Here is a 26,004-nt window from a genome sequence, read left to right on the forward strand (position 1 = left end):
AGCATGAGTGCTTTTTAAAAAGGCATTTCCAAACGAGCCCTCAATGTTATAAGACCATCGCAATTTCTTTGTTTGCCGGGGGCCGGGGGCCGCAGGGGGGGGGGTGGTGGGTGTGGGTGGTGGGCGGTGTGGGGGGGGGGGGGAGGAGGAGGGGGAAGAGGGAAAATAAGACGAAGATGATAGACTCTTCATATATTTGCAAAATGCCGATAAAAATGGTGACAACATGAACTTTACTGCGCACAAAGTCCCGAAGAAGGTCATTTTACTAACTGCCGGACCCAGAATCACATACATGAAGCAAAACACAACAATGTGCCCAAGATTGATGAGCCAAATACAAAAGAGAAGAACCAAGTTTTCTCACTCCGCCATGGAAAAGCGTGAGGTTGAAGAGGGATGCAACACTCTCAAACAAACGAAAGCCATGTAATCGAACATTTAAATATGAAATTTATGCTTCTGGAATGGAGGCTACTGTTGCTGCTGCCGCTGCTGCTGCAGCTGCTGTGCGCTTGATTGATGCAGACTTAATAAGATGGTTGTAGCTCCCCTTCTCCTTGAAAAGCTGGGAGAAATGGTGCTTGCAGTATAAAATGCCCTCCAGGGCGGCGTAGTTTGAGGGAGTAATAGGACAGCCGCCGTGAGAACACTTGAAACACGACTTGTGGTAGGCCTGGCTCTCCACTGTCACCTGCAAAATTTTGGTTCAATAAACTCGAATTAGTTTCGTGGGATTTTTTATTTTTGTTTCTCAAATTTGGGGTGAATGGAGGTTGGAAAGACTATAATGCGAGCAGACATGATTTACACAACTGTCCAATTTTCGCATTGGAGATCGACTTCTAAAATGAAATACTACTCCAGGGCATACTGAACATCTAGCCAAAGTACAAGCACGTGATACCCGTGATTCATATCTTTGTGCATTATACGAAAAATGTTCCTTTGCTTAAAATAACTATTGCAGAGGAACTCATTTGTTTCTATAGAGGTCATGTGAAATTCATGTAACCTCGAACACCTCTGGTTATAATTAGGAAATTACAGAACATGTGCTCAACTTATATCAATGCAACAAAGTGCCAGTTCCAGCCAATTCTCTTTTGTTTGGGACAAAAAAGGGGGAAAAGAGAATAGTCGAAAGAAAAATTATCAAGAAACGACATATCTTGGGATCCTACCTTCTCCAATGGGTAAGCTGTTTTACCACAAGTAGCACATTTGTCTTGTGTTCCAGAAAACATGCTAGCAGCTTTGCTAGGTGACCTAGTCTGAACCAAACACAAACATTTGAGAATCAGTGTTAACGCGACCTGATAGTAAGAGTAATTTGTTCACTCAAAAACTGAGTTTATAACAGCGATGTAAAGAAGTTTACCAGCTCTGGAGTTAACTTCTCAGCTGACTTTGCAGCTGTTGCAAATTAAATTTACAGAAGATTAAAACAGTAACAATAAAAACAAAAACGGTTTCACCAGGAAAAAGAGAAAGACATACGCGACTGAAAGTTCTTGTTGAAATTGCCAGTCTCCTTGAACAGTTGCTCAAAGTGAGGCTTACAGTACAGGACACCTTCCATTGAGGAATAATTGCTCAGCTGGAAAGATATATATCACAAAAGCCTTAGAAACAAGAAGAAACTTCCATAAACAACTCCATAAGTTACATATCTTAGTTGAACAGAATTCGTGTCAATGGTATGAACAAATCTCACATTCGTGTTCTCTTTCAAACATATGCATTCACACGCCGATAATATCACAAATTAGATATTCTATTAAGGTTGCAAGTATCAGTGAGCAAAAATGTGCGTTCCTCCCCAGAGTTTCGATTATTAACCAATATCCTATGTCATTACACCCATTGGCATGATACTAACAATCCTCACAGAAAACAGAAATCCTTATCGAATTTGGTCTCAAGTATCGATAAAGCAGTAATCTTCATAATTTGCTATGAATCAAACAAAAATGCAGCATCTAAGTTCCACGCGCACACAAAACGGATCGAAAATCGACAACGAAGCACGAAATGAGGCAGAATTGAAGGTTGGCTGAGTACCTTCAAAGTCCCTTTGCAGTGGGTGCATTTAAAGCAAGACTTGTGGTAGGAAATCCCATCAGCAGAAAGCTCCTCCACTGGGTAAACTGTCTTTTCACAAGCCTTGCATTTCTGCTGGGTTCCAATGAAAGACATAATTCTTTCTCCTTCTAGATCTGATTCTTCTCTCCTAACCCAGATCACCACCTCTTAAGCTTCCACCTGCAGGAACAATTAAACAGAAAGAAATGGCAATCAAAATTTTTGTTTGGTTCCCGAGAAAGTAGAAGAGAGAAAATGTAAAAGCAAAGTGGTTCATTGACCCAGATAAGGTAAAACAGTAAAGTTACCGAATTTGGCAACTCTATCAACAAATCCACAGAAAACCCACAATCCCAAATCATTTTTCCAACTTTCCCAGAAACCGATCTAAATGTTTTAGAACATAAGCAGCTAAATTGCAAAAAATTACACATTTTTTCTTAAGATTTTTTCTCTGATCCAACCTTCAAAGCACACAAATGCAAGAACAAATGAATGGAGATCTGGCAGCAGAGATTATAAATTGAAGTCAATAAACATTCTTCAGAGTCAGAAAAGCGTACCCTTAAAAGCTTTAAGGCTGACTGAGTGAAGCTAAAAAATCTCGACAAATAAAAAGGGTAGAATAAAAGAGAAAAGATTTTGAAAAATGGAAAGAGCGAAAAAAAGTGAGGAGCGCAAATGGGTCCTTTTCCGTACAGAAGGAATGAGATGGCGGACGGTGAATGGCGAAGGCTTTTTGCAGGGAGCGGATGCGGCGTAGTGGAGGAAGACGACGACGACGAAATTACAGAGATTAGAGCGTGAGAGAGACCCCTCCAAATCCGATGGGAGAGATTTTAAAGGCGTTATAAAATATAAATAAAAAGGAATAAAAATATCCGCGCTGGAAACAATTTGGTTCCACCTTGTATCGTCCAACGACTCTATTTTACGCGGCTTTTCTCGCGCTACGTTGCAACATCAAAAGTGGTTTACAATAACTAAAAGCAGTGCTAGTTACATATGATAAGAACTTTTGCCTCGTAGAAGTGCTTTTTTTTCGAACCACTCGGGTCGTTGGGAAACACGAAAATGGATCATATCCGGATTCTTTCCATTTGAGCCTTCTGATCAATAAATCTGGACTCTTGAAATTTGATCTAACGGCTAAAGTTATTATAACTTTTAATGAGCCTCCTATTTTTAACCGTTAGATTAAATTTCAAAACTCTGGATTTGTTGATTAAGAGGCTCAAATGGAAGGGATCCGGAGAGGATCCCTTTCCTGAAAACACTTGGATTTTTTTTATAAAAACACTTCTTAAAAGGTTAGTCTTTTTTATATTTTAAGTAATTAGAGGATAATTAAATGCATAATATGTGTTTTTATCAAATTAAATGCATATAATCGAAGGTTGTGGTTGCACCAAATCATTAGCTGCTGTCTACATTTCTAAATTTAAAATTCGTTTGGAAATATGGTATAATAATTATTGTGATTTTGTGATTGGGTGGATGCTTCTTTTTTTTTTTATTTTTTTATTTTTTTAATGTATTTATATTTAATTTTGTTCCCAACCAAAACAGAAGATAAACAAACCTACAAATTTGTGAGGAAAAAATGGCTTGACTAGTAGAAGACAAATTGGTTACCAACAAATAAAATAAAACAGACTTACAGCATTTTTTGGGTGTCAAAGGTAACGAATTTTCTAAGCTTTATCAATTGCTAGGATTTTAATATTATCCAATTACGTGAACTCACCCTAGGATCAAGGTACTTTGCCTCTAATAAGAGTTGCTTATGTTTATTTAGAGTTAAATTAATTTGTAGCTCGAGTGATTTTGAACATTTAATTTTATATTCAACGTAACAAGGTTCTCGATCAATATTGCTTGTATTACAAAAAATTATTTGGCCCTTGATCAATATCGCTTATATACAAACATTTACTCTCTTCAATTTCTTGGCTAACTCAATAGGTTCGGGTTGACATTATGAAAACTCATTTTCACTCAATGAAATAGGCAAACCAACTCACCCATATCATTCTAAGGAGGGTCAGTTTGGTTGGATGGGTTCTATGGGTTGAGTTTATATACTTTCTTTCTTATTCCTAAAGTGAGTGTGAGTGACAAATAATCTAAAATACATATCATATTAGGCTTAAATTATGTTAATTTGGTGTTGCAGAATCCCTATTTGTTAATATTCAAATTTCAATTTTTTAACTAAAGTATAAATAAACAATTGTGTCTAATATCTATTTGAATTTTATGTATATGTCTATATAATGTATGTTTAAAAAATGTTGATATTTAGGTGAGTCAATTTCAATCAGGTTAGTAATACTTTAACCTAACCCAGCTCATCTATTAAATGAGCAGTCGAGCTTTTACTTGAAATAAAGTTTACAAACCCAACTAACCCAACCAATTTTGATTGGGTTGGTCAGGTTGATCGATAAACCCACTAAAGTACCCAACCCTAACTTTAGGAAAATGATTCAATGTAATAGCTAGCGTTGCAGATTTTAAGTGAAATTGGATGATACTTGTCGTCCACTAAATTTATTCAGCACTCATTATTATAACCTTACAAAGTGCTAATCACACGACCATTTATCCTAATTTGATACATTGTGAAATCTCAGTGTAAGATTGATGACCTTTAATGAGTCGGATATGCCGGGTGATGGAACGGCACGCGCTTGAACTGCATGATGAACATAGGACTCACCATAATGATGACCTTTAATTACCTCAAACCATGATAACCATAATTCGGTCCAGTACGCTGCGTTTCGAAGGTGGCTTGTCAACGCCATGCCGTTTCCTGAACAACCCAAAAACGACGTCAAACACTCCCTTTTCCCTCCCTAGTTCATAAAACAGAAGCAGAGACTCAGAGAGCACGGCGAGTTGAGAGCTCAGACGGCGGGCGGACCGAGTCAGACCGAGTCAGAAATGTCGGAATCGTTCTCAACACTCTACGAGCTGCTCATCCAGTAAGTTCCACAGCTCTATCCTTCTCCTATTTTTTATTATTTTTCTCTAATTTCTAGTAATTTTTTTAGATTATCGGATTCAATCTCCAAATCTCTGAGCAAAGCGCCGGATACTCCGCCGGATGACGGCGGCGTCTCCTCGAAAGCCTTACTGGAAGCTCTCCTCCCTCGCAAGCAACCGCCACGAAGCCCTAACATCGATGGTGCTCAGCTTCACACCTCAATCAGGGACTTCGCTCTCGCCTGCGCCGTACTCTCCGCCTCTCAGTCCTCAGCCCACAACCTCCTCTCATGGATCCCCAAGGACCTCTCAGCCGCTGCGGATTCGGCCTTTCGCAAGCTTTCGGAAGCTTATTTAATGGCTTACAGCGAAAAGAACAGTAAGACGATTGCTGAATTGGGTTTGAATTGCGGTTCGGTTCCTGAGGAGAAGAAGTTGGTGATAGAATTGATACCTGAGATTCTTCCATTGTTGAAGAGCAGGATTAAGGAGAGCTCCATCGATAAATCGGAGGATTGCGATGAGTTCTCGGCGGCATCCGCCAGGGTTCCGGTTGGGTTTGCCATTGTGGCCGCTTATCAGTTTAGGTGGTTTGTTACACAGGTGTGAGCTCATATGTGCATATATATATATATATATATATTTGTATTTGTTCTTTTTGAGATGTTGAATTAAAATTTGGTGGCTTGTTAGTTATTGTTAATGATATGATTGGTGTATTGTTGTTTTGTAGATTGATTATCCTCATTTGGGGAAGTTGTCTAATTTGGTTATTCCTTGTGCATTGACGGCTCTTGATCACTGGTCCGCCGAGATCAAAGTATGTTTTTTGTTATATAGTTGTTCAGCTTCCAGTTTTGTTGTGTTTAAACTGCGACGGGTCACTTTCTCTGTAGTGTAGCAAATGTATTGTGTTAAGGCAGACGGATGATGCTCATCCTCCATGCTTTGTTTCAGGGGCAGGGCATGATTAGCTTTATACATATCGCGAAAAATGTGAATGCTGCCGAACTTGGTTGGTTTCAAGATGTGATCCTTGATGCATGCTGCCAGAATATTGCTTGTAGTGATGAAATATGGGAACTTGTGGTCGAGATGTCAGTGCTTATTGTGACTTGTACCCAGCAAAGTAATCCTCGTAGTCCATGGTATTCTTGTTTGTCTCTGTGCTTTATGTTCATTACGCTTTTTACTTTCTGTGGATGTTGTTTTAAAATTGAAGGAACGATATGGAGGTTTGTAGTTAAAACTTTTACCGATGGGCAGCAAAATCTACATAATACACTGATTGCATATTTTATCACATTCTTAATACCCTTCCCGATATATTCCATAGGTTTGATAAGATGCTAAACGAGATGTTAAGTCACCTGGAGCGCCAATCTAGGAACAAGGAACGCCGTGTTGCATGGCTTCGTCATATAGAGCCACTTTTTAATGGTGTGGGTCTGGTGTTACTAGCTCATTTCAGGCGCATTTTCCCTCTTTTCTTTAAGTGGATGCATGCTGATGATGACGAGACTGTTTTACTGGTGAGATCATCTTCCCACTCGAGTGATATCCTCTTGTATGTATGTGTGTGTAGTGAGATATGGTTTCATGCTATCGTTGGTTAATAAATCAGATTTTAGCGCCTAAGCTAGGTAGCATGTTCAATACTTGATCTACACTTCGACAAGTTCTGGAGACATGGCGTCTCCAGATGATCGTTTCCTCATGGTGCGTAAGCTTTGAATTGTTATGTCAACATCAATAATTTGTACCATAGTTTTGAAATTATTTTGCTTTTGCTTTTTGCAGGTTCTCAAACAGATTGAAACTGTTATAAAGTTAACATGGGTTAGGAACACACGGTATGTGGAAAGGTAACTTGATTGAATTTGTATGCAACTTTGGTATTTTATTGACTTATATTTTCAGCATCTCAAATCTTTGCTTCAAGACCTAGTCCACTTCCAGATTGCACCAATTTCTTCGTATTAAGTCATTGCTTTGCTTGGTTTCAGGTTGGTGGACGAACTTGCTGTTTTGTACAAAGAAGCAGCATTGAAAAGGTCTCGTGAAGGAATTAGAGATCTTGTTATTCAGATACTGATCCTGCTCCACCAGTAAGGATTATTCCTTCTCCTCATATTTATATGGCAATTGTATGAACCTCCTCCTTTATAATTGTTTGTTCATTCAAACCCCCTTCCTGTAATTGCCAGATGCAAAGGCATGCAGTTCGAAGCAGCCTGGGGAAAGCACAGAGATGATCCAAACTTAGCGACCATTGGTGCCAGTTTAGGTGAACGAAAAGCAACGGTAAATTTACCATCATGCAGCATATTTGCAATAATGTAGCCATGCCTTGTAGGCTACTTAATCCATATTTGGTAGTCAGTAACTTGAAAATATTAGCACATAATTTGCGTAGGACGGCCTTCAAGTATCAGCGGTTTCCTGTTCTGCTATTCTGTCAGCTGTTCATCTAAATTCCTGTCTAGAGGATTAAACCGAGAAAGTTCTCATGTTTATACTCCTTGGTGTTGTAATGCAGGTTGTCCAATTACCGTATGCGGAAAGAGTTTAGTTTCGTGAAGGAGTTTACGTGCAGATGTAAATATGACTCTTGATTATATGTAACATTTCTTCCCAGTATAATTTGGTAGTTATTTGATTTTGGCTTTGCTCATCATATGTGCCGCTTAGGATATGCCGATACAGTTTATTTTATTCCCCGGTCGAGTATGAATCATTCTCTTTTGAACTCAGATACCGGAATTTCCGCTATAGTAATCGTATATCGGAATTTCCGCCATATTAATTGTCGTCCGGGCTCCGACCGATGATGCTACCATATACTCACGCTAAATGCAGTAAAGAAACAATGCTAAATCCACGCTATAGTTCATAACGAAATTATGTAAGCTCAAGAGAACGTGAACGCATGTTGATACCGAGCTTGGGCCGAGCTTTGGAAGCAAGCCCAGCGTTCATCTTCGCAAATCACGTGGCGTACGACACTGACTAACTGCTTTTTCTCAGCTAAACAACACCCGGTGCGCACTACGCACCCCCTTAAATCCCAATTCCCGCGCCAAAACTCCTCTGCTCGAACAGCCTTAACAAACTAACAACCACGCCTTCCTCTCTCTCTTGATTTCAAACCCCCAGAAAACTCCCTCCAAATTCCAGAAAGCTCCAAGAAACCATGGCGGCGGACTTCTTGGTCTCCCTCGCCGCCATCCTCTTCACCCTCTCTCTCCTTCCTGGGAGCACCTCGCTTCCCACCACCGTCGGAGCCACCTACTCCGCCAGCACTGTCGCCACTTACGGCACCCCTCCCGCGCCCGACCGGGTGGCCCGTGCCGTTTCCTCCCTCGGCCTCTCCGCGCTCCGACTCGACGCCTCCGACCCAGCCATGATCCGCGCCTTCCTCTACTCCAACACCTCCCTCCTCCTCACCATCCCCAACCAGCTCGTCCCGCCGCTCGCCTCCAACCGCTCCAACGCCCTCCGCTGGCTCTACATCCACGTCATCCCCTTCTACCCCCGCACCAACATTGGCACCATCTCCGTCGGCAACGACCTCCTCGAGTCCTCCCCAGACTTCTTCACCTTCCTCCTTCCCGCCATCCGCAACCTCCGCCTCTCCCTCCAAGATCTCGGCATCCACAGGATTTCCGTCTCCACCACCTTCTCTTTCATAAACGTCATCACCACGGCGTTCCCTCCTTCCAACGCCCGGTTCCAAGAACCGGCCGTCGACACCGTCATCAGACCCCTCCTCAGGTTCCTCCGCGACACCAATTCGTCGTTCTTGATCAACCTCTACCCCTACAACCTCTACAAGATGCGCAGCGAGATCCCGATTGGGTTTCCCCTATTTCAGGAGCACCCATTCGGATTCCGAGAGGACCTCACCACCGGTGTCCGGTACCGGAACCTCTTCGACATGATGGTCGACGCCGTCATCAGCGCCATGGCCGTCACAGGATACGAGAACATTCCGGTGATCGTGACCGAGACTGGGTGGCCCAGCTACAGCACCGACCCCGCCGAAATCGACGCCAACCCGGTTTATGCCGAGATGTACATCAAGGGGCTTTTGTTTCATCTGAGGTCCGGAAAGGGAACGCCGCTGAGAAGAGAAGGGGTTGCGGAGACGTACATTTACGAGCTGCTCGATAAGCAAGTGAGGCAGGGGCGCAATTGGGGGATTCTTTACCCAAATTTGACCAGCAAGTATAAGGAGATTCAGTATTCTGGGTCCGATTGCAGAGGATTCTTTGATATCTTGATCATGGCGGTTGGGCAATTCTTGGTGTTTGCATTACTTGCCTGGTAACGTTGCATTTCCGACTCAGTTGCTTAATTTCATTACTGGGTAGCTCGATTTGTTGATTCTTGGAGGGTTCTTAGAGATCTTTGATCAGTAGAGTGGACTGTGAATTGGGTCCAATTAGTTGCTTTGATTAGTAGGTGATTAGCACAGTTTTCGATTCATGGAGGTGGCAACCTGCAAGTTGGGGCTCATTTATCAATTGGGTTTATGAAGAAACTGCTGCTAATTACTTGGTTAGTAATTTTGATTCATGGAGATGGTGTTGCTGCTCAAAGGAATGCTGTTTTGTGTACTCTGTGATTAGGGTATTTTGTGTAGGAAATAGTGTTTGTGACGAAGGACAATTGAACTACTAGTTCATCTTGTGCTAACAGGTTTTAGTGGATTTTTTGCTGAGAAAATGCATGGTTGGAGCTTACTTTTTTTTTTTACTAATATTCTTAATTTCACTTACTTGGATGTTTGGATGGTCTTAATTTAAGCTCAATGTTGAAAGTTGCCATCTTGCTTGGCTGCAATGTTTAATCGACGATTCGTACTGGGATGTTGCAAGTTTGTGCTTTAGTTTCTTGTGCAGTGATTTAATTCTGCAGATGGAATTAGTTTCTGCAGATTGAATTGGATTGGGAATTTGGGAGTCTTAAGTTCTGCAGATTGAATCCTGTAAAGTTCACAATTTTACTTCCCAATTTGGAAGTAGAAGTAGTGTAAGCATACCTTTTTACTGCCCCAATATGGCAGTAGAAGTGGTAGCAAGCATTGTGAACTCCTAAATCAATTTTCTCACACTAGTAGGGTTAAGTTTTGAGGTAGTAAGACCCTAATTAGTTTAGTTTGGCAGAAAATGGAAGGTTAAATTTTAGTGGTATTGTGGTGGTTGTTTGAATTGGTATAACTTTTAAGTAACATTGGATCTTGGGTCTTACATATTTGCTTGATTAGTAAGACCAATGTAGGCAATTAAAAAAAGAAAAAGTGTTTGAAATTATCGTCACACAATCACGAAATGTAAGAGTAAAATACAATTATGCAACAACTATAATACGATGAAACTATCATACTAAATTTGGTACACACAAAAAATGGTATTGGTATTTGTAGTGTATCATTGTAACTCCCTAGTAGGGGTCTCAGGGGTTGTGTTTGGGTTTATCCATTTACATACAGGTTGTGTTTGTGTCAACACACTTGTGGATTGACAAATGATAAACACACACCGTTTTCTCTTTATGCACGCCCTTATTTAATCATGATTGTTGTTTTCGGTCGATTTATTCAATTCAATGATTAAAAATAAAGAGAGACATGCAAGGTGAAAAAATCAGCACTCTTGTGAACTAACATGGAAAACAATATGAAAACACAATAGTACAATATCTCATTCTATTCCTAAAAATGAAACAAGTTATCATTTTAGTACTACGGTCTAGTGGTATTTCTCTTCACTTGTAGAAATATGTTAGGTTCAATTCTCACCAACAGCGAAGTTGAACCATATTATTATGGCAAGCTAAGACGTAACCCACTCGCCGACCCCTTATTGTAGAGTATCTATCATTTGTTCATAAATAAAAAAAGAGTAGCATGTGGTTTCGCCATGACAGTCAATCCTTCCAACAGTCAACCCTTCTAAAAGTTGAAAAGACTTACAAAAATATTTTAGTCTCTTCCTTTTTACCAGCGCAAAAAATCCAACCTATTTTCACCCCCAAAAATTGTAAAGATGAGCAAATTCCCCAAAAATCCAAAAAGGAGAGCTCATTTCGAAAAGAGGGGCCTGAAAAAGTATGGGCATAGTGGGCCGACTATGAGAATTGAAGTTATAGCTTGGGCCTATTACAAAGCCCAAAAGAGAAAATAAATTATTGTGCGCCGTCGATTTCACGTTTCAGAAACACTCAATAGAGTGAGAGGGAGAGAGAGGGGGAGAGCTTCTGCTTCGTCGTCTTCTTCTTCTTCTCGAAGGTAAAGGCTAAGGGGTATGGTGTAAAACTGCAAGTAGGAATTCCGGCCCCTCTTTAAATCCCAGGTATTAATTTCTCTCCCTATTTCAATTTCGTTTCCATTTTTTAATATTTTGTTAGCATGCAAACCATTGCAGATTCACGGAGATCGTTTCAAATGCGAATTTTGACTGGGTGGGTGTGTAGCGTATAGATATATAGATATTGTTTTGAACTTATGCTTCCTGTCTAAACACTGTAATTGCATCAAATGGGTATTTATTTATTTGCAGGAATTTCAATTGCATTTCCAGTATTTCTTTTTTTTTTTTTTTGCTTTTATTTTGTGTATTTAGCTGCACAATATAAAGTTAGAAACTTTAATTATGAATTCAATGGGCATACACTTTCCCTCCCAATCCTTAATACTCATTGAAGTTATCAACACAAAAATCAACTGTAAATTGTGTTGTTTTGAGATGATGGGTATCATGTTGATGCCTATGAAAAATGGCAGAGAAATTGGAATTGATAAAGGATGCATAGCTCATCAAGATCAAAAGCCACCTGGACTCCGGGGCACCGGAAAATATTCTTTGATCTTTGTCTGGAAGAAGTGGACAAAGGGAATAAGCCCGGTACACACTTTACCAAGGAGGGTTGGAGGAATCTCATCGAAGGGTTCTACGAGCAGACGGGTTTAAGGTACACTAAGAAGCAATTGAAGAACCATTGGGATTTCACCAAGAAGCAATGGAAAGTTTGGGTTAAGCTCCTTGCTGAGAGCGATATGAAGTGGGATCCTACGACCAATCAATTCGGTGCTAGTGCAGAAGAATGGGCTTACCACATACAGGTAATGCTAGTTTACTCACAGCAGCTAATGCTGTGCATTCGAAGAGCGATGCTATAGAGGTTTTTCGTGAATTCAGTTTGTAACTGCGAGGGCTTTGTCTCAGGTGAACCCCGACGCTGCACAGTTTCAGCATAAAGAAATCCCGTGCCCTGACCTATTGGAAATCCTTTTTGTTGGCACTACGGATTCTGGGGACATGGAACCTTGTGATTCTCAGAGGAGGCAAAGCAATAGCTCGGACAACTCCTTCCTGCACTCAGAAGAACAAGATTTGGTGACTGTGGAGCTGGGAGAGGAGCATCTTTCAAACGCTATGCCATTAAGGAGTTACGTGGCTCAGTCCGAACACCGTCTAACAACTGCAAGTGAGCAAAGCATATCTAGCTCATCCCATTCGAAGGCAAAGGCGGTTTGGTCGCCTGCGTCCCACGGTGTATTTATCGATCTATGTCTGGAAGAGACATTGAAAGGGAACAAACCCGGGACACATTTTACCAGGGACGCTTGGAGGACTATTGTCGAATCGTTTCACCAAAAAACTGGCCTTATGTACGATAGGTTACAGTTGAAGAATCACTGGGATGTCACCAAGGAACAATGGAGAATATGGTGTAAGCTAATTGGCACAACTAGCATGGGTTGGAATCCGAACACCAGACGATTTGGAGCAAGTGATGAAGATTGGGCCAATTACTTAGAGGTATGGTATGATATACAACTGCCGGTAACTATTTCTACATAGCTGTAAACCAGGAAGATTATGAATGATTTCGGGTTGTTAAAGCATAATGGTATTTGTTTTATTACAGACCGACCCCGAAGCTGCTTCATTCCGCTTTAAGGAACCTCAATGCGCTGACAAACTGGAAGCCATATTTGACGGAACAACAGACACCGGAGAGACAGAGCCTCCTGCCAGGCGTAGGAAGTACAACGATAACTTGAGTACCTCCGTTTTGCATATAGAAGACGGAGGCATAGCGAACCAAGAGGAGAACAACGTTGAGCAACTTGATGCCGTAACAGTTGCTTTTGCACAAGGCAAGCCCACTTACAGCATTGGGGAGTGCATCAACTGTCTTGATGCCATGGAGGAAGTAGAACAAGGAAGTGATCTCTATTTGTTTGCATTAGATGTATTCCTGAAAAAGGAATACAGGGAAATCTTTCTTCTACTGAAAAGGCCTAGTGTCAGGATTGCTTGGTTGCGGCGGCTGCAATCCGTCGGTCCGCCATTGTTTTAGGATGCATCTTGTCTCCTGGAATTCTCTTGTTCTTTGATCTTATCATCATTATCTTTGTTTTTGTCTGTCACTCGATTAAGTGCACATATTTAGGCAAACTTAAGCAACAGATGAAGAATGATTACCAATAATTATACTACTAATGATACCGAAATTTCTTTACAGCAGAAAACTCAAAGCAGAACTGATGCTATTTATATGGCTGCATTGATTTCGGATAAAAAAATCTGCTGAAAAAACTATACGGAAAACTCAAAATCAATTGTCCAACATGGAAAAAAAAATCTATTTCGGTGTATAAGGGAGAGCGCACCCGGTCTAGCCAATGTGGTAACGCCTGCGTCTACACGTATGTCCGCAATTCGATGTTGAAAAATTGTGATAAATTGGGTTTGGAAGCTTGAAAATCCGCTCTCCTGAAAACGGACCTCTTAGAGCATCCATGTGACTGCTAATGGAGGCTATTATGCGGAAGCCTTCCCTCTGCATTGCATCCCTTCGTTTCGAGAAGTAGTCACGGCTCTCCATATGCAATTCATCTTCCGATCTGCCGAAAACAGATCGAATCGGAACTCGGAAACATCCAACTAATTTTACCTAAAAGACTTTAGAAAGAAAGCGCGATATGCATTGTAACAAATACCTCATTATCAATGTAGACCAAGCTCTAAACCCTGCAGATATAAGATCCTCTATGAAGGAATTCCGATCCGCCTCCAGCTTTCTTGATAGCAGAATCAAAGGCCAACCGCTAGCATGAAGTTCCATGTATAATCTCAGAATAAACCTGTGCTTCAGATGCTTTGCCTCTTCCACACAATCACTACAACCATACTGATCATATCTGTGCATAAGGAAACGGGATAACATGAAAGACGGAACTATGCAAGAACTAATGCTTAAAGGACTAAAAGGAGATTAAATTACTGGGGCAGTGGCAAATTAATGTGCCGAGGATTTGAAGAACGAATGTCATCTATGTCGATCAAGACCACGTCCAGACCATCGTGTGCTGGGGTAATGCCGCTGAAATAATTCTGAATCATTGACATGGTAGAATTTAAATCTCTTACATATTGACCTTCTTTGATGTACTGAAGGGCAACAACCCTGCACATTGAAGGGAAGTGATCTGCTTCACCGTTGAGTTCCATATGCAGAGACAAGATCTGGCAGTGATTGTAATCGAAACTCGGGTTATGAGTCTCAACGATTCCATGACTCCTATTTTCGCAAGACTGCAGCATTACAGTCAGTGCAATCAGCAAGGCGATTAATAAGAGCCCAACAGTTATAAGTGCGCCAATGAAGATTGTTGTAGCAAAAGACGACATGTAGAATCCTGTCTCCATGGCATAACTGCTTGCCCTTTCTGTGATCATGGAATGGAAGAATATCAATAGTTAATTAATTAAGGTCAACATGCTTCTGATTACATGAACCGAGGTCTCGGGGCTCGTTTGGTGCCTAGGGTTGAATTGAATAACTCATATGTCATACGTTTCTTCCTCCAACATACACTAAATCTAGTGATCTTAGACACCAAACGAGGCCCAAAGGTATAACATTTCACTGGTGTAGCACAACACCGTCAAGATCTTGGATTCTTAATAAATCTTTTAAGTCATGCTTCTAACAAAAGCACTTCTAGAAAAAATGCTTACGAGCAGAAATGCTTCCTACTATCTGCATAATGTCATCACGTACCTGAACCTTCATTGGAAAGACTCTGCGCGGAGTACTCTCGCTCCATATGACGGCCATAGGCAGACATTTAAAATCCAAGGCCAATGACCAGCTCAATTAATCTGCAAAACAAATCCAGGTCCCTTCCTGTTCCTAGAAGGGTCACCTGCAATTTACAAAAGTTACATCAAACATCATGTCTATTGTTCAGTTGAATCTCATATATTCTGAATCTAAAACTTCAAATTTCAGATGCACCCTTTAAAGCCTGCAGCTTTGTCCATTTTTCAGTTGAATCTCATCATATTCTAAAATCCACCAATCAATTAAGAACCATATCCAGTTTAAACCAAACCCAATTAAAAGAACACCAATTTCATGAAAACTACAATAAAGAATATACATAAAAATTCATGAATTAGGTTAAATCCATGTGATTGCGTAATGGCTAATCAGATCATTAGAAAGTAAATCAGATGATATTTAATTTAATAACTGAAGCTACAGGGGAGAGTACCTGAGAGTGAGAGATGCATTGGGTTGGAGATATGGAAATCTGGAAAGATGGATTGGAGAGTTTGTGCGAAACAAGGCAGTGGCGGTGGGATTATGGAGCTCTCTGGTTCTCTCGTGTTCTCGTAGGGGAGAGAGACTTACAGAAGTTTCCTTTCTACAAAGTAGCAATCATCATGATTCATGATCGTGATTTTACAGGTCGCATGACCACGTGGCCAGTTATGCAGACGCATATTATTGTCTCTCACTCGCAGACTCTTCTTTTTCAACTGTAGTATCGCATGAATTACATAAAATTAATGCATAAAAATTAACAAAAATCTGTAAAAATTAGAAATTATGTCAAACAAAAAACACTACTACGTGCACTTTTGTGCTGTAAGGTCAAATATAATTACGTATCTAAATTTTCCGTTTACAAGTTGCAAGTGAAGAAAAATAATATTATATCTTATTTCTAGTGGTAAGAAGAAAGAAAATTTAATTAGTGTTGCCACACGCACTACTATGTAGTGCATACTGATATTTTCCATTCACTTGTTAATTACAAATTTCATGTTTGACTCTTAGAAATGACGAGTTACCTAATTATAGTTGATCGGATCTTATCTTCTCATTATTCGTTGTCTAAAAAAAATGATGATGTCGATGAACAAAACAATTTATCATCAATTTTATTTGGAAACATGTAAGAAAATGTTGTGAAAATCTTATTATTTATACCACATTATACCTCCACTCAAATTTTAAAGTTTAAATTTGAGTTTTGAGTCTAAAACCTTGAATTGAATAATGAAAAAGTTAAATTTTATGTTATCTATGTATGACTTTTGCTTGGAAAGAATGGTTGAGATATATTATGGGAAATTGAAATCATAATCTCTTGTGGTTGTGGGCCAATTAAGTAGAATTTGCTACCAACTCTTTAAGTAATTAATTTTAATCAATGGTTTTGGTTCCATAATCATCATTAAAAAGATGCATTTGCTCATTATGTGACTTAGCCGAACTCCACCTTCTTCTTGTATAAAAATATATCTATGTACTAAAAAAAATGGAGATGAAAAGAAAAGTTTTTTTCATGTCTAACCCCCTTAAAATAAAAAATTCTTCTCCTCTCTACCTTCAATTTAAAAAGTTAACCTTCTAATCAATCATCCATGCCAAACAAGGTCTAAAGGTCCAACGAACACTACGAAACGAAATGGGAATAATACGTAAGCAGAACAAACGCAGTTGGGCACGCACAAACTTACAAACAGTGGGTTACCATATCTCTTGGGAGGAGCAGTGCAGATAGCAGAGCCACAAATTTGAGATTGAAAGCCAATCCCCATGCCTAGTTAACTTCATGAAACGCAACACTTTGTCAGCATATCTAATCATCACCCTCCACGTGGCGAAACGCCATTTCTCGCCCTATCTAGTAACCCCTCAACAAGTCAGTACTGAAAATTGTTCATCGGAATATCAATCTCTGGAGTAGTATTTTCTAAAAGCATGGAGGCCACCATGGCTTGCTGCTCATCCGCCAGGGCGTTCCTGCCGGCTGCCGGCGTTGTGAGTCACCAGCATTCCACTTCACTTGTGGCTCCATCTTTTAGCTCCAAGGTTATTAGTATTTCATTTCAATTTTATGCATGTGTCACACGCGCAACCATTATATTCATATGCTTGCAATTTGATACACACGTATAACATATAATGAATATCATCGCATGGTGTAATTGGAGCTTCATAGTTCATAATTGTGACTGCAGAGCCTAAAATCGAGCTCCCTCTTCGGAGAATCACTACAACAAGTGCCACGATCATCGCTCAAGGTTTCCAAGACAAAACATTTCACCCATGTGACAAAATGTGCAATCGGTGATAGCCTGGTGAGTTACTGTAAAAACCACTTTTATTCAACATAACTATTAGTTCGAAACTGAAAAAATTGTCTAAGAAACATAGGAAATGTAAAATTTTGTATCGTGACGGTGAAAGTTAAATCAATTGGGACTAGGAGGAGTTTCTTGCAAAGGCAACCCCGGATAAGGGTCTGATCCGGTTGCTGATAAGCATGGGAGAAGCACTGAGGACTATTTCCTTCAAGGTCAGAACAGCTGCTTGTGGAGGAACGGCCTGCATTAATTCTTTCGGGGATGAGCAGCTCGCCGTGGATATGCTTGCTGACAAGCTTTTGTTTGAGGTAATTTATCAGTGAAACGATAAGTATTGTATGTCCGGATGAAATTTGAAAGTCATTCTTTCAAATGCATCAGAATACAGGACATATATTTTCAGGAGATCGGCAGTAAAATTAATGCCTGTTACATTTGGTGCCTTAGGCCTTAAGTTACTCGCATGTCTGCAAATACGCTTGCTCTGAAGAGGTTCCGGAACTCCAAGACATGGGAGGCCCAATTGAAGGTCAGCGAATCCTTATAATGAATTGCTTTCTGATCTTAAATTTTTTTATTTTTTATTTTTAAGTGGAGGATGAGATGATCGAAAGGTTGAGCCTAGTTATCCAATTATGCAATATGAACAGGTGGATTTAGTGTTGCTTTTGATCCGCTCGATGGCTCCAGCATTGTCGACACCAACTTCACCGTAGGCACCATCTTTGGTGTGTGGCCAGGAGATAAGTTAAATGGGGTAACAGGAAGAGACCAAGTTGCGGCTGCCATGGGAATTTACGGTCCTAGAACTACATATGTTCTTGCTATCAAGGGCTTCCCTGGAACCCACGAATTTCTTCTTCTCGATGAAGGTAAGATCGTAACAACATTACCCCAAAAAACATTGTTCTTCCTGTTACCATAAAACTATTTGCCGTCACAGTAATTTAAACCTCTCATGTTCCAAAAATAAATTGTTCACCAAAAGTATGAGGTACTCAATCCTGCTGGCCTTAAAATCGTTATCTCACGCGAATGCTTGGTCAGGAAAGTGGCAGCATGTCAAAGAGACAACAGAGATTGGTGAAGGAAAGATGTTTTCGCCTGGAAATTTGAGAGCCACGTTTGACAATCCAGACTATGACAAGGTTTAAAGAGCAATATTATTTCATTAGTGCATTAGTAATCAATAAATTCATTACTAAGCAGACTCATTAATTTTCTTGTCCACTCTTTCTGCTTGGTAACAACAGTTGATCAACTACTATGTAAAAGAGAAGTACACATTGAGATACACCGGAGGAATGGTTCCGGATGTCAACCAGGTCTTCTCAACTTCTCCTTAACCGAACACACTATAAACTGCTAATTTATGTCTAGCGATCTTAACAAGTTTAAAACTTTATGATTTATTTATGTGCAGATAATTGTGAAAGAGAAAGGGGTTTTCACAAACGTTATATCTCCAACCACGAAAGCCAAGCTGAGGCTGTTATTTGAGGTAGCTCCATTAGGGTTGTTGATTGAGAATGCTGGAGGCTTTAGTAGTGATGGTCATCAGTCTGTGCTAGACAAGGTGGTCGTTAACCTCGACGATAGAACTCAGGTTGCTTATGGATCGAAAAATGAGATTATTCGGTTCGAAGAAACTCTATACGGATCATCCAGGCTCAAGGGGGTGCCTGTTGGAGCTGCAGCTTAAGCCATGCATTCCTTCCGTATAATGGTGCACAAATTTTCCCAAGGTGGTGGAAATGGATCCATCAAGTTCATTTTAATATATCGTTAATTAATCTTCATTTCACACATGGTTTAAATTATACTCAGATTCAGAGAGGTTTGCTTGTTGCAGTTTGTATTAGGTATATGTGTAGCTGTGCACCTTAATCTTATTCACCTTTCTATAGCAACTTGGTGCGTGTTTAGCATTGAAAAGCTTTCCAAATACCTAAAGTAGCAATGTTTTCCATGTGATTAGTATGATGATTAGGTTGTTCGTCAAATTTGCTGGCTTTGACCCATGCTTTAGTTTGAACAGAAGACGTCATTCATACCCTATCGGGGAGTACTCATTTGCGATGTAAAGTCTTTAATAAGGGTGATTAAATTGATTTTAATTTGGATGCTCACATTTTATTATGGTATTAAAGACATTATGTTTTTCTATTCATTCAATGATGATATGGCATTTTTATGGACAAGAAATTGAACACTTGGAAAAACAATGATAAAAAATAAATTCTAATAATTATAGTAAGTCCAAATTTTTGTAATAAATTCTAATAAGCTCCAACCCAATTTGTCTTCCAAGGGTACATGCCAAAATCATATATTGTTTCATAGGATATTGATATTCCTTCATGAATAGCTCTGCTTTCATTTGAAAGAATGTTCTACAATCAAATTATCTGTAGCAAAACACAGAAAAGCATCGTATGATTACCACATTCCCTTTTCAATTTACTCCGGAAATGAAACGACGCAATTTTTATGTCTCAAATCATAATATAGCTAAAAAAATTTCTTTTTGGTCACACTTAATTTTTTTTTTGACATACTATAATTAACTTATGAAGATTTGAATTTGAGTTTGTTAAAAAGTTATTGGTGAATTTTAGTATAGATATCGAAATTTGGGTAAAATAAAAGTTCCTTTAGACATAGAACTCAAAGTTCCGATTTTACCTTCAGGCATCTGAGGTCAGAACTGCGAAATGGCGCGGATCAGTAGGGGGCATTGTTGAAGCTCCTGTAGACAAAGTCTGGAGCATGGTTTTTCAAACCCAAAGACTAGGCGAATAGACGCTGATGGTTGAGCGCTGCACTGATCTAGCCAGAGAGGATGGCGGATATGTTCGGTTAATCTCGGGCTTCATGTTCCCTAAAGAAGATGGAAAAGGTCACGGATCATGGACTCATTACAACATAGTTATGCGTACAAACTGGAAGCAAGCAATGTAGGGTTGGATGGATCTGGAAATTAAGTGAAGCTTGGAGATTATGGGGACGAGTTCCTAGTTAGCTGGTCATTTGAGGTCAACCCTTAGAACGTGCATTTGAGGACAGCATTGTAGATTATCTAGGGTTTCTGTGTAAGTCTTGCATTAACAGATTGAGGCTGCTTTAGAAGCAGCATCCAAGAGGGTTTGAGTAGAATGTTAGTGTACATGTTTTCGTTTAAATAAAGTAAATAAAAAATAAAAATTAACTCTCTGTTCTTTTTCTTTTCCTTTTGGTAGACCTATACTATGTTGAATTGAAATTGTTAAGGTTTCAAGGATTTTAGAGAGGCGGTCTAGCAGCTAACTACTAGTTGATCGAAATATTGATATTGTTCTTGACTTAACTATTTAGTTTAACAAGTGTGAAGTTTTATATAGCATGTAGTCCAATATTTTAGTGGATAAGATTTTGGATTTCTATCCATGTATTGTGGCTTCGAAATTCTCATATCTCCTAAATTATTATAATAATTTCAAACACTCTTCCATATCTAAGAGTATTGTGAAGTATTATACACAAAGCATCAATATCAGTAGGAGAACCGCTCTTCATATAATCTTTATTTTATTTTGAAAAGTTTTCCACATGGAACTTCACATTTTTCAACAAAAATAATGGGGAAAATGAGGGATTTGAGAACCCAACCCGAAAAAGATGTAATATTTAAATTGATGGGGAAGTTGAGATGTTAGTACAAATCCCATCCTCCGCTTTTAATCTTGACGTTTCTGGACAGGACAACATGCCATCTCAGTCCATGAAAACCATTCCTCAACTATTTTTCACTTTTTTATTTCCCATTTTTGGTCTACCATCCATATGTCTCGGAGTATACTATTCTGGAAAAGTAAAAGCCTTCAAGCTCGGCTGGCTTTTTTTTTCAAGGAATTCAACTAAAAAATAAAGAAAAATGGTGGAACGTTCCCTCATGGAAGTATGCATTTCATTAGTTTTCTTCTTGTCCTCCGGCGGTGTCTGTCCATCACCAAAAAATGGTTTCTTCCAATTCAAGTTTAACAAATCCAACTCTGGCTGGCTAAGTCCCAACTGTGAAAAAGTTTAAGATTAGAACAGGTTATCGAGTCGATCGTGACGATCGTACCAAAAGAACAGTAATAACAACTAGAAAATATGAATGGGAATAATATTTGGCAACACAACAAGATGCATTTTTAAAACTAAAAGTTGTTCAAAAATCATTTCAGTTCTTCACGTTTCATAAAAATGAAAACCAAAAACTAATATCAAGCCAAATTTTAGGTCTTAATTTAATGCCGGCTTCCGAGAGAGTTGTCACGTTTGGAATCCTCTGTGGCAGCTCTGTCTCCTTGCTGTGCTGTGCTGTTGGTCTTCATCCTCTCTTTTTGGTTGAGAGTATGAATCTTCAAACGGGACAACAATCACGGTTCTTATGAGATTGAGTATGTGCAGAATTTGGGAGGGAGATTCAGACTGGGATTGAAAATACCACCATCCGAGACGGCGTGGCTGAGGATGTTGACAATTTCGGTGAGGGAAGGTTTAGATGAACTTCACCATTCTCCAAAGATTTCCCCAGCTTTCCTAATGTCTCCATTATAATAGTCTGCATACAGAAGGTCATCCGGTCATTGATTCTCGACTGTTAGATGAACGTTGATGAAATCTGACGGTCCATAGACTGGTATGGTCTGGTGCCGGGTTGCACCCAAGAGAATTTTTCAAAATTTTGAAGTTGAAAACAAAATTGTTATCTAACGGTAATTATGTTACATTATACCTACTGTAAATTGTTACAATTTACCTTGGCTAGTAACTGGAAAATATTACTGATAGACGCGTGCCGACATATCAGGGAAACTCAACGTGAAAATCTGTCAAAAACCAGGTTTATCTGTGAGAGAGAGAGAGAGAGAGAGAGAGAGTTGTGCAGGTGAGCAGTAGTTATCAAAGAAAGAGGCAGGAAGTGCAGAAGATAGCTTCAACATGGACAGATTACTACTACAATTGCGTAACATGCAAGAAAAAACCATATACATTTGCTCACATTTCTCATTCACCTACCACGAGACCTAAAATAACTTATCACTTTTTCAGATTATTTGCTTCTTTATATAAGATTAAGGTGGTCCATGTAACTACACTACATAATCCATATAACAACAGCAATTCACACACATCTAAGAGCTCCTTACCAAACATGGAGTTCTTGGGGCTTCGATTTCGAACAATGTTGTTCTTGGTTGCCTTCTTGTATCCCGCATTCGTCGAGTCCTTGATTCGACACTATAAATTCAGTGTAAGTACATTCAGGACATATGACTTCATCTTGTTTTAAATTAAGCTCGCATGTATTGATGTTAGAGTACCAGCTAGTGTGGCATTAATGGCTGAAATAAATAAATATATATATATATATATATGCATATATATATATATATGTATATATATGCAGGTGGTCTACAAGAACACAACAAATCTTTGTTCCTATAAGCCCATCGTCACCGTGAACGGGAAGTTCCCCGGACCAACCCTCTACGCAAGGGAAGATGATACTGTAATTGTAAGGGTCACCAACCATGTGAAATACAATGTCACAATCCACTGGTGAGAACTATTCCATTCCCACAAATATACGATAAACTTATGCGAGACTACTCTTGGCACGTGATAGTTATGAATGAAAAAAAAGTTAAACTAAAAGATGATATGTGTCCAAATTTGATGTTTGGTTTTGTATTTTTCTAAATATGTGTCATCTTTTAACTAAAGTACATTGTAGAAGAATGAAATTCCTAATAAAATGATGATATAATTTCGGTAATGGCAGGCATGGGGTGAAGCAACGTGGAACAGGTTGGTCAGACGGGCCAGCATACATCACACAATGCCCCATACAGCCTGGCCAAAACTACATCTACAATTTCACACTTACAGGCCAAAGAGGCACCCTTCTTTGGCATGCACACAACTCTTGGCTAAGGGCCACTCTACATGGTGCTATCGTCATCTTACCTAAGAGAGGCACTCCTTACCCTTTTCCCACACCTGATGAGGAAAAAATTATCATCATGGGTAAGTTGAGGCGGTTTTAGTCGTAATATGTTGTACTGTTGTTTAATACGTTTAGTCCCAATGTTTACTAGCTCACAAAATAGCGGCTAGAAAATTAATCTAATATAATTGAAATAGTCCAGTCGAAGATGAGCCACCAAACGAGCCCTAGTGATTGCAGCTTTGTTATTTGGTAATTTGACTTTAGCCTTTTACTTGCAGCTGAATGGTGGAAATCAGACGTTGAAGATGTGATCAATCAAGCTACACAGTCTGGCCTGCCACCAAATGTCTCAGATGCACACACCATCAATGGCCGCGTAGGACCACTTCCTGGTTGCTCTTCTCAGGGTACTGAAATGGGGTATACTTAGTACCACACATGTGATTTGCCAAAAATGACCTTACTTCCTGTACAAGCAAAGTGATCCAAGGGATGCAACATAACAATTTTGTGTTTTGCGTATGTGCTAGGGGGCTACACTTTACATGTTGAAAATGGCAAGACCTACATGCTACGCATTGTGAACGCTGCGATAAACGATGAATTGTTCTTCAAGGTAGCAGGGCACAACCTAACCGTTGTAGAAGTCGACGCCTCCTACACCAAGCCGTTCCAAACTGACACAATATACACCGGTCCAGGTCAAACCACAAACGTAATTCTAACAGCAAACCAGGGGATTGGCAAGTACTTCATAACAGCGTCTCCTTTCATGGACGCGCCAATTGGGTTCGACAATGCAACTGTGATCGCTACTTTGCGCTACAAAGGCACCCCGGCAAATCCCACAGCTATCTTAACCAGCATTCCTCCTCGCAATGCAACCCCGTTAACAGACGCTTTTGTTGACTCCCTTCGAAGCCTCAATTCGAAACAATACCCAGCCGATGTCCCATTAACTATAGGCCATTCGCTTTTTTTCACCATTTCAGTTGGTGCAAATCCATGTGCTGCATGTGTCAGTGGAAGCAAACTAGTATCTGCCATCAACAATGTTAGCTTCGTGATGCCAAGTATCTCTCTCCTTCAAGCATATTACTACAATGTAAAGGGAGTCTACACACTTGATTTTCCGGCAAACCCTCCAATTCCTTTTAATTACACCGGCACATCTCCGGCGAACCTTCAGACCACAAACGGGACAAGACTATACCGGCTGGAGTATAATTCGACGGTTCAGATTGTGTTGCAAGGCACTGCTATCATAGCACCAGAGAGCCATCCAACCCATCTTCATGGATTCAATTTCTTTGTGGTTGGGAAAGGATTAGGTAATTTTGATCCAAAGAAGGACCCAGAAAAATTTAATCTTGTTGACCCAGTTGAGAGGAACACAGTATCAGTACCTACTGCTGGATGGACTGCAATCAGATTCAGAGCAAATAATCCAGGTAATAAAATCTACCACAATATTCCGTTTTGTGTACTTTTATATTCTGTTAATGACATGTTTGCTTACTTGAAATGGGCTCCGGACTTGTTCCGATTCATTACTTCCCTTTTGTTCCGACGTTACCATTTGTTACCTGATACCTGAGAACCGAGAATTAGATTGATAAGAGTAGTTATTCTCACTGCCGTTCCTAAATCATCCATATTCTTGACTTTCTCGATTCATGATTTCTCGCATTTTAAGTACGTAACATGCCCTACAGTGGCAAATTCACTCATCTTAGTGCCAACATGCTAACATATTTTTTTACAGATGAAATGTAATTAATTAGAAATATGTTATTCTTTTTCGTGAATGGTAGGCATTTGGTTCCTGCATTGTCACTTGGAAGTTCACACATCATGGGGGCTGAAGATGGCATTCTTAGTGGAAAACGGAGAAGGACAAAACGAGTCTCTGCCACCACCACCGACTGATCTTCCAACCTGCTAGAATTTCCAATCCGAACGCCTTTTGAATCGAGGCTGGAGGCTCGAGACATCGAAAGAGTGAGTGTTCCAGGTAGAATATGAACTGAATTGAGAAGCAGACAATTGAAAAGATGGTTTGGTACAGGGAATGAAACAGAAGCAGCTGCTTAAAAGAGTGAATAAGTTTTGTCAATTTTTGAATTTCTTGTACTTTGTCAAATTTTTGTGTTGAATTTAGTTTCACAAATATATATAATAAATGTTTGGTCTGTAAGAATTTCTATATTGTCTTCTTGATGATTAATTTTTTTTATTTACTCCTTTAAATTTGTAAATATAATTCTGCAAAAAAAAAATATATATATATATATATATAGAAAACAGACAAAAATGATCGCGCCAGATAGGGGTCGAACCTATGACCTTCTACTTAGGAAACAGACGCTCTATCCACTGAGCTACAGGCGCTTATTGGTAGGCATATGCCGTTGAATCATATTTAATGCTAAAAAGGGAGTTGGCAAAGGCTACCGGATTATAGAAAAATGAGAATGACACCCCATTTTT

General features: G+C 39.7%; 7 protein-coding genes, 1 non-coding gene and 1 pseudogene across 16 annotated transcripts; 6 read left to right on the forward strand and 3 right to left on the reverse strand.

The window, feature by feature from the left end:
• Window positions 1–232: 232 nt before the first annotated feature.
• On the reverse strand, window positions 233–3,066 carry LOC137734070 (LIM domain-containing protein WLIM2b). Of its 3 annotated transcripts, none has more exons than XM_068473334.2 (6): window positions 2,649–3,066; window positions 2,065–2,265; window positions 1,501–1,600; window positions 1,382–1,416; window positions 1,185–1,274; window positions 233–694 (listed from the first exon to the last, which is right to left on the reverse strand). In XM_068473334.2, exons 2-6 carry the CDS (start codon window positions 2,197–2,199, stop codon window positions 455–457), a joined length of 600 nt encoding a protein of 199 aa, XP_068329435.2. In that variant the 5' UTR covers window positions 2,200–2,265; window positions 2,649–3,066; the 3' UTR covers window positions 233–454. The 3 variants fall into 3 exon arrangements, with proteins under 3 accessions (XP_068329435.2, XP_068329436.2, XP_088552803.1); XM_068473335.2 differs by having other exon boundaries at window positions 2,785–2,970; XM_088696677.1 differs by having other exon boundaries at window positions 2,550–2,902.
• Window positions 3,067–4,914: 1,848 nt separating this feature from the next.
• LOC137735097 (ARM repeat superfamily protein) lies at window positions 4,915–7,829 on the forward strand. Of its 4 annotated transcripts, XR_015964108.1 has the most exons (10): window positions 4,915–5,075; window positions 5,145–5,679; window positions 5,810–5,896; window positions 6,034–6,224; window positions 6,413–6,608; window positions 6,701–6,795; window positions 6,877–6,941; window positions 7,083–7,184; window positions 7,284–7,380; window positions 7,616–7,829. XR_015964108.1 is itself a non-coding variant. In XM_068474474.2 (9 exons), exons 1-9 carry the CDS (start codon window positions 5,035–5,037, stop codon window positions 7,646–7,648), a joined length of 1,347 nt encoding a protein of 448 aa, XP_068330575.2. In that variant the 5' UTR covers window positions 4,915–5,034; the 3' UTR covers window positions 7,649–7,829. The 4 variants fall into 4 exon arrangements, 3 of the variants coding, with proteins under 3 accessions (XP_068330575.2, XP_088552801.1, XP_088552802.1); XM_068474474.2 differs by lacking the exon at window positions 6,701–6,795; XM_088696675.1 differs by lacking the exon at window positions 6,701–6,795 and having other exon boundaries at window positions 7,284–7,363.
• A 333-nt stretch (window positions 7,830–8,162) lies between these two features.
• LOC137733394 (glucan endo-1,3-beta-glucosidase 3-like) lies at window positions 8,163–9,856 on the forward strand. Its single transcript, XM_068472547.2, has one exon. It carries the CDS (start codon window positions 8,270–8,272, stop codon window positions 9,404–9,406), a length of 1,137 nt encoding a protein of 378 aa, XP_068328648.2. The 5' UTR covers window positions 8,163–8,269; the 3' UTR covers window positions 9,407–9,856.
• Window positions 9,857–11,288: 1,432 nt separating this feature from the next.
• On the forward strand, window positions 11,289–13,516 carry LOC137734651 (L10-interacting MYB domain-containing protein). Its single transcript, XM_068473904.2, has 4 exons — window positions 11,289–11,432; window positions 11,864–12,202; window positions 12,306–12,902; window positions 13,012–13,516. The coding sequence occupies exons 2-4, from the start codon at window positions 11,885–11,887 to the stop codon at window positions 13,444–13,446; spliced, it is 1,350 nt and encodes a 449-aa protein (XP_068330005.2). The 5' UTR covers window positions 11,289–11,432; window positions 11,864–11,884; the 3' UTR covers window positions 13,447–13,516.
• Window positions 12,864–15,884, reverse strand: LOC137734652 (uncharacterized protein At2g39920). Of its 4 annotated transcripts, none has more exons than XM_068473907.2 (6): window positions 15,650–15,884; window positions 15,154–15,298; window positions 14,374–14,818; window positions 14,090–14,290; window positions 13,760–13,993; window positions 12,864–13,510 (listed from the first exon to the last, which is right to left on the reverse strand). In XM_068473907.2, exons 2-5 carry the CDS (start codon window positions 15,218–15,220, stop codon window positions 13,765–13,767), a joined length of 942 nt encoding a protein of 313 aa, XP_068330008.2. In that variant the 5' UTR covers window positions 15,221–15,298; window positions 15,650–15,884; the 3' UTR covers window positions 12,864–13,510; window positions 13,760–13,764. The 4 variants fall into 4 exon arrangements, with proteins under 4 accessions (XP_068330008.2, XP_088552804.1, XP_068330006.2 ...); XM_088696678.1 differs by having other exon boundaries at window positions 14,374–14,684; window positions 15,650–15,842; XM_068473905.2 differs by lacking the exon at window positions 12,864–13,510 and having other exon boundaries at window positions 13,565–13,993.
• Window positions 15,885–16,810: 926 nt separating this feature from the next.
• On the forward strand, window positions 16,811–19,469 carry LOC137733786 (sedoheptulose-1,7-bisphosphatase, chloroplastic). The gene is made up of 8 exons (XM_068472969.2): window positions 16,811–17,259; window positions 17,409–17,528; window positions 17,657–17,842; window positions 17,982–18,063; window positions 18,185–18,406; window positions 18,582–18,682; window positions 18,788–18,859; window positions 18,958–19,469. Exons 1-8 carry the CDS (start codon window positions 17,149–17,151, stop codon window positions 19,234–19,236), a joined length of 1,173 nt encoding a protein of 390 aa, XP_068329070.2. The 5' UTR covers window positions 16,811–17,148; the 3' UTR covers window positions 19,237–19,469.
• A 536-nt stretch (window positions 19,470–20,005) lies between these two features.
• LOC148695950 (uncharacterized) lies at window positions 20,006–20,684 on the forward strand (annotated as a pseudogene).
• A 1,966-nt stretch (window positions 20,685–22,650) lies between these two features.
• On the forward strand, window positions 22,651–25,714 carry LOC137735539 (laccase-4-like). The gene is made up of 6 exons (XM_068474966.2): window positions 22,651–22,815; window positions 22,972–23,123; window positions 23,347–23,591; window positions 23,793–23,921; window positions 24,045–24,965; window positions 25,329–25,714. Exons 1-6 carry the CDS (start codon window positions 22,717–22,719, stop codon window positions 25,457–25,459), a joined length of 1,677 nt encoding a protein of 558 aa, XP_068331067.2. The 5' UTR covers window positions 22,651–22,716; the 3' UTR covers window positions 25,460–25,714.
• Window positions 25,715–25,832: 118 nt separating this feature from the next.
• On the reverse strand, window positions 25,833–25,905 carry TRNAR-CCU (transfer RNA arginine (anticodon CCU)). Its single transcript has one exon. It is a non-coding gene; the product is annotated as a tRNA-Arg (tRNA).
• Window positions 25,906–26,004: the final 99 nt, after the last annotated feature.

Source organism: Pyrus communis, chromosome 7 (assembly GCF_041283825.1).
Source record: "Pyrus communis isolate YQ-2024b chromosome 7, ASM4128382v1, whole genome shotgun sequence".
Classification (NCBI taxonomy): Eukaryota; Viridiplantae; Streptophyta; class Magnoliopsida; order Rosales; family Rosaceae; genus Pyrus; species Pyrus communis.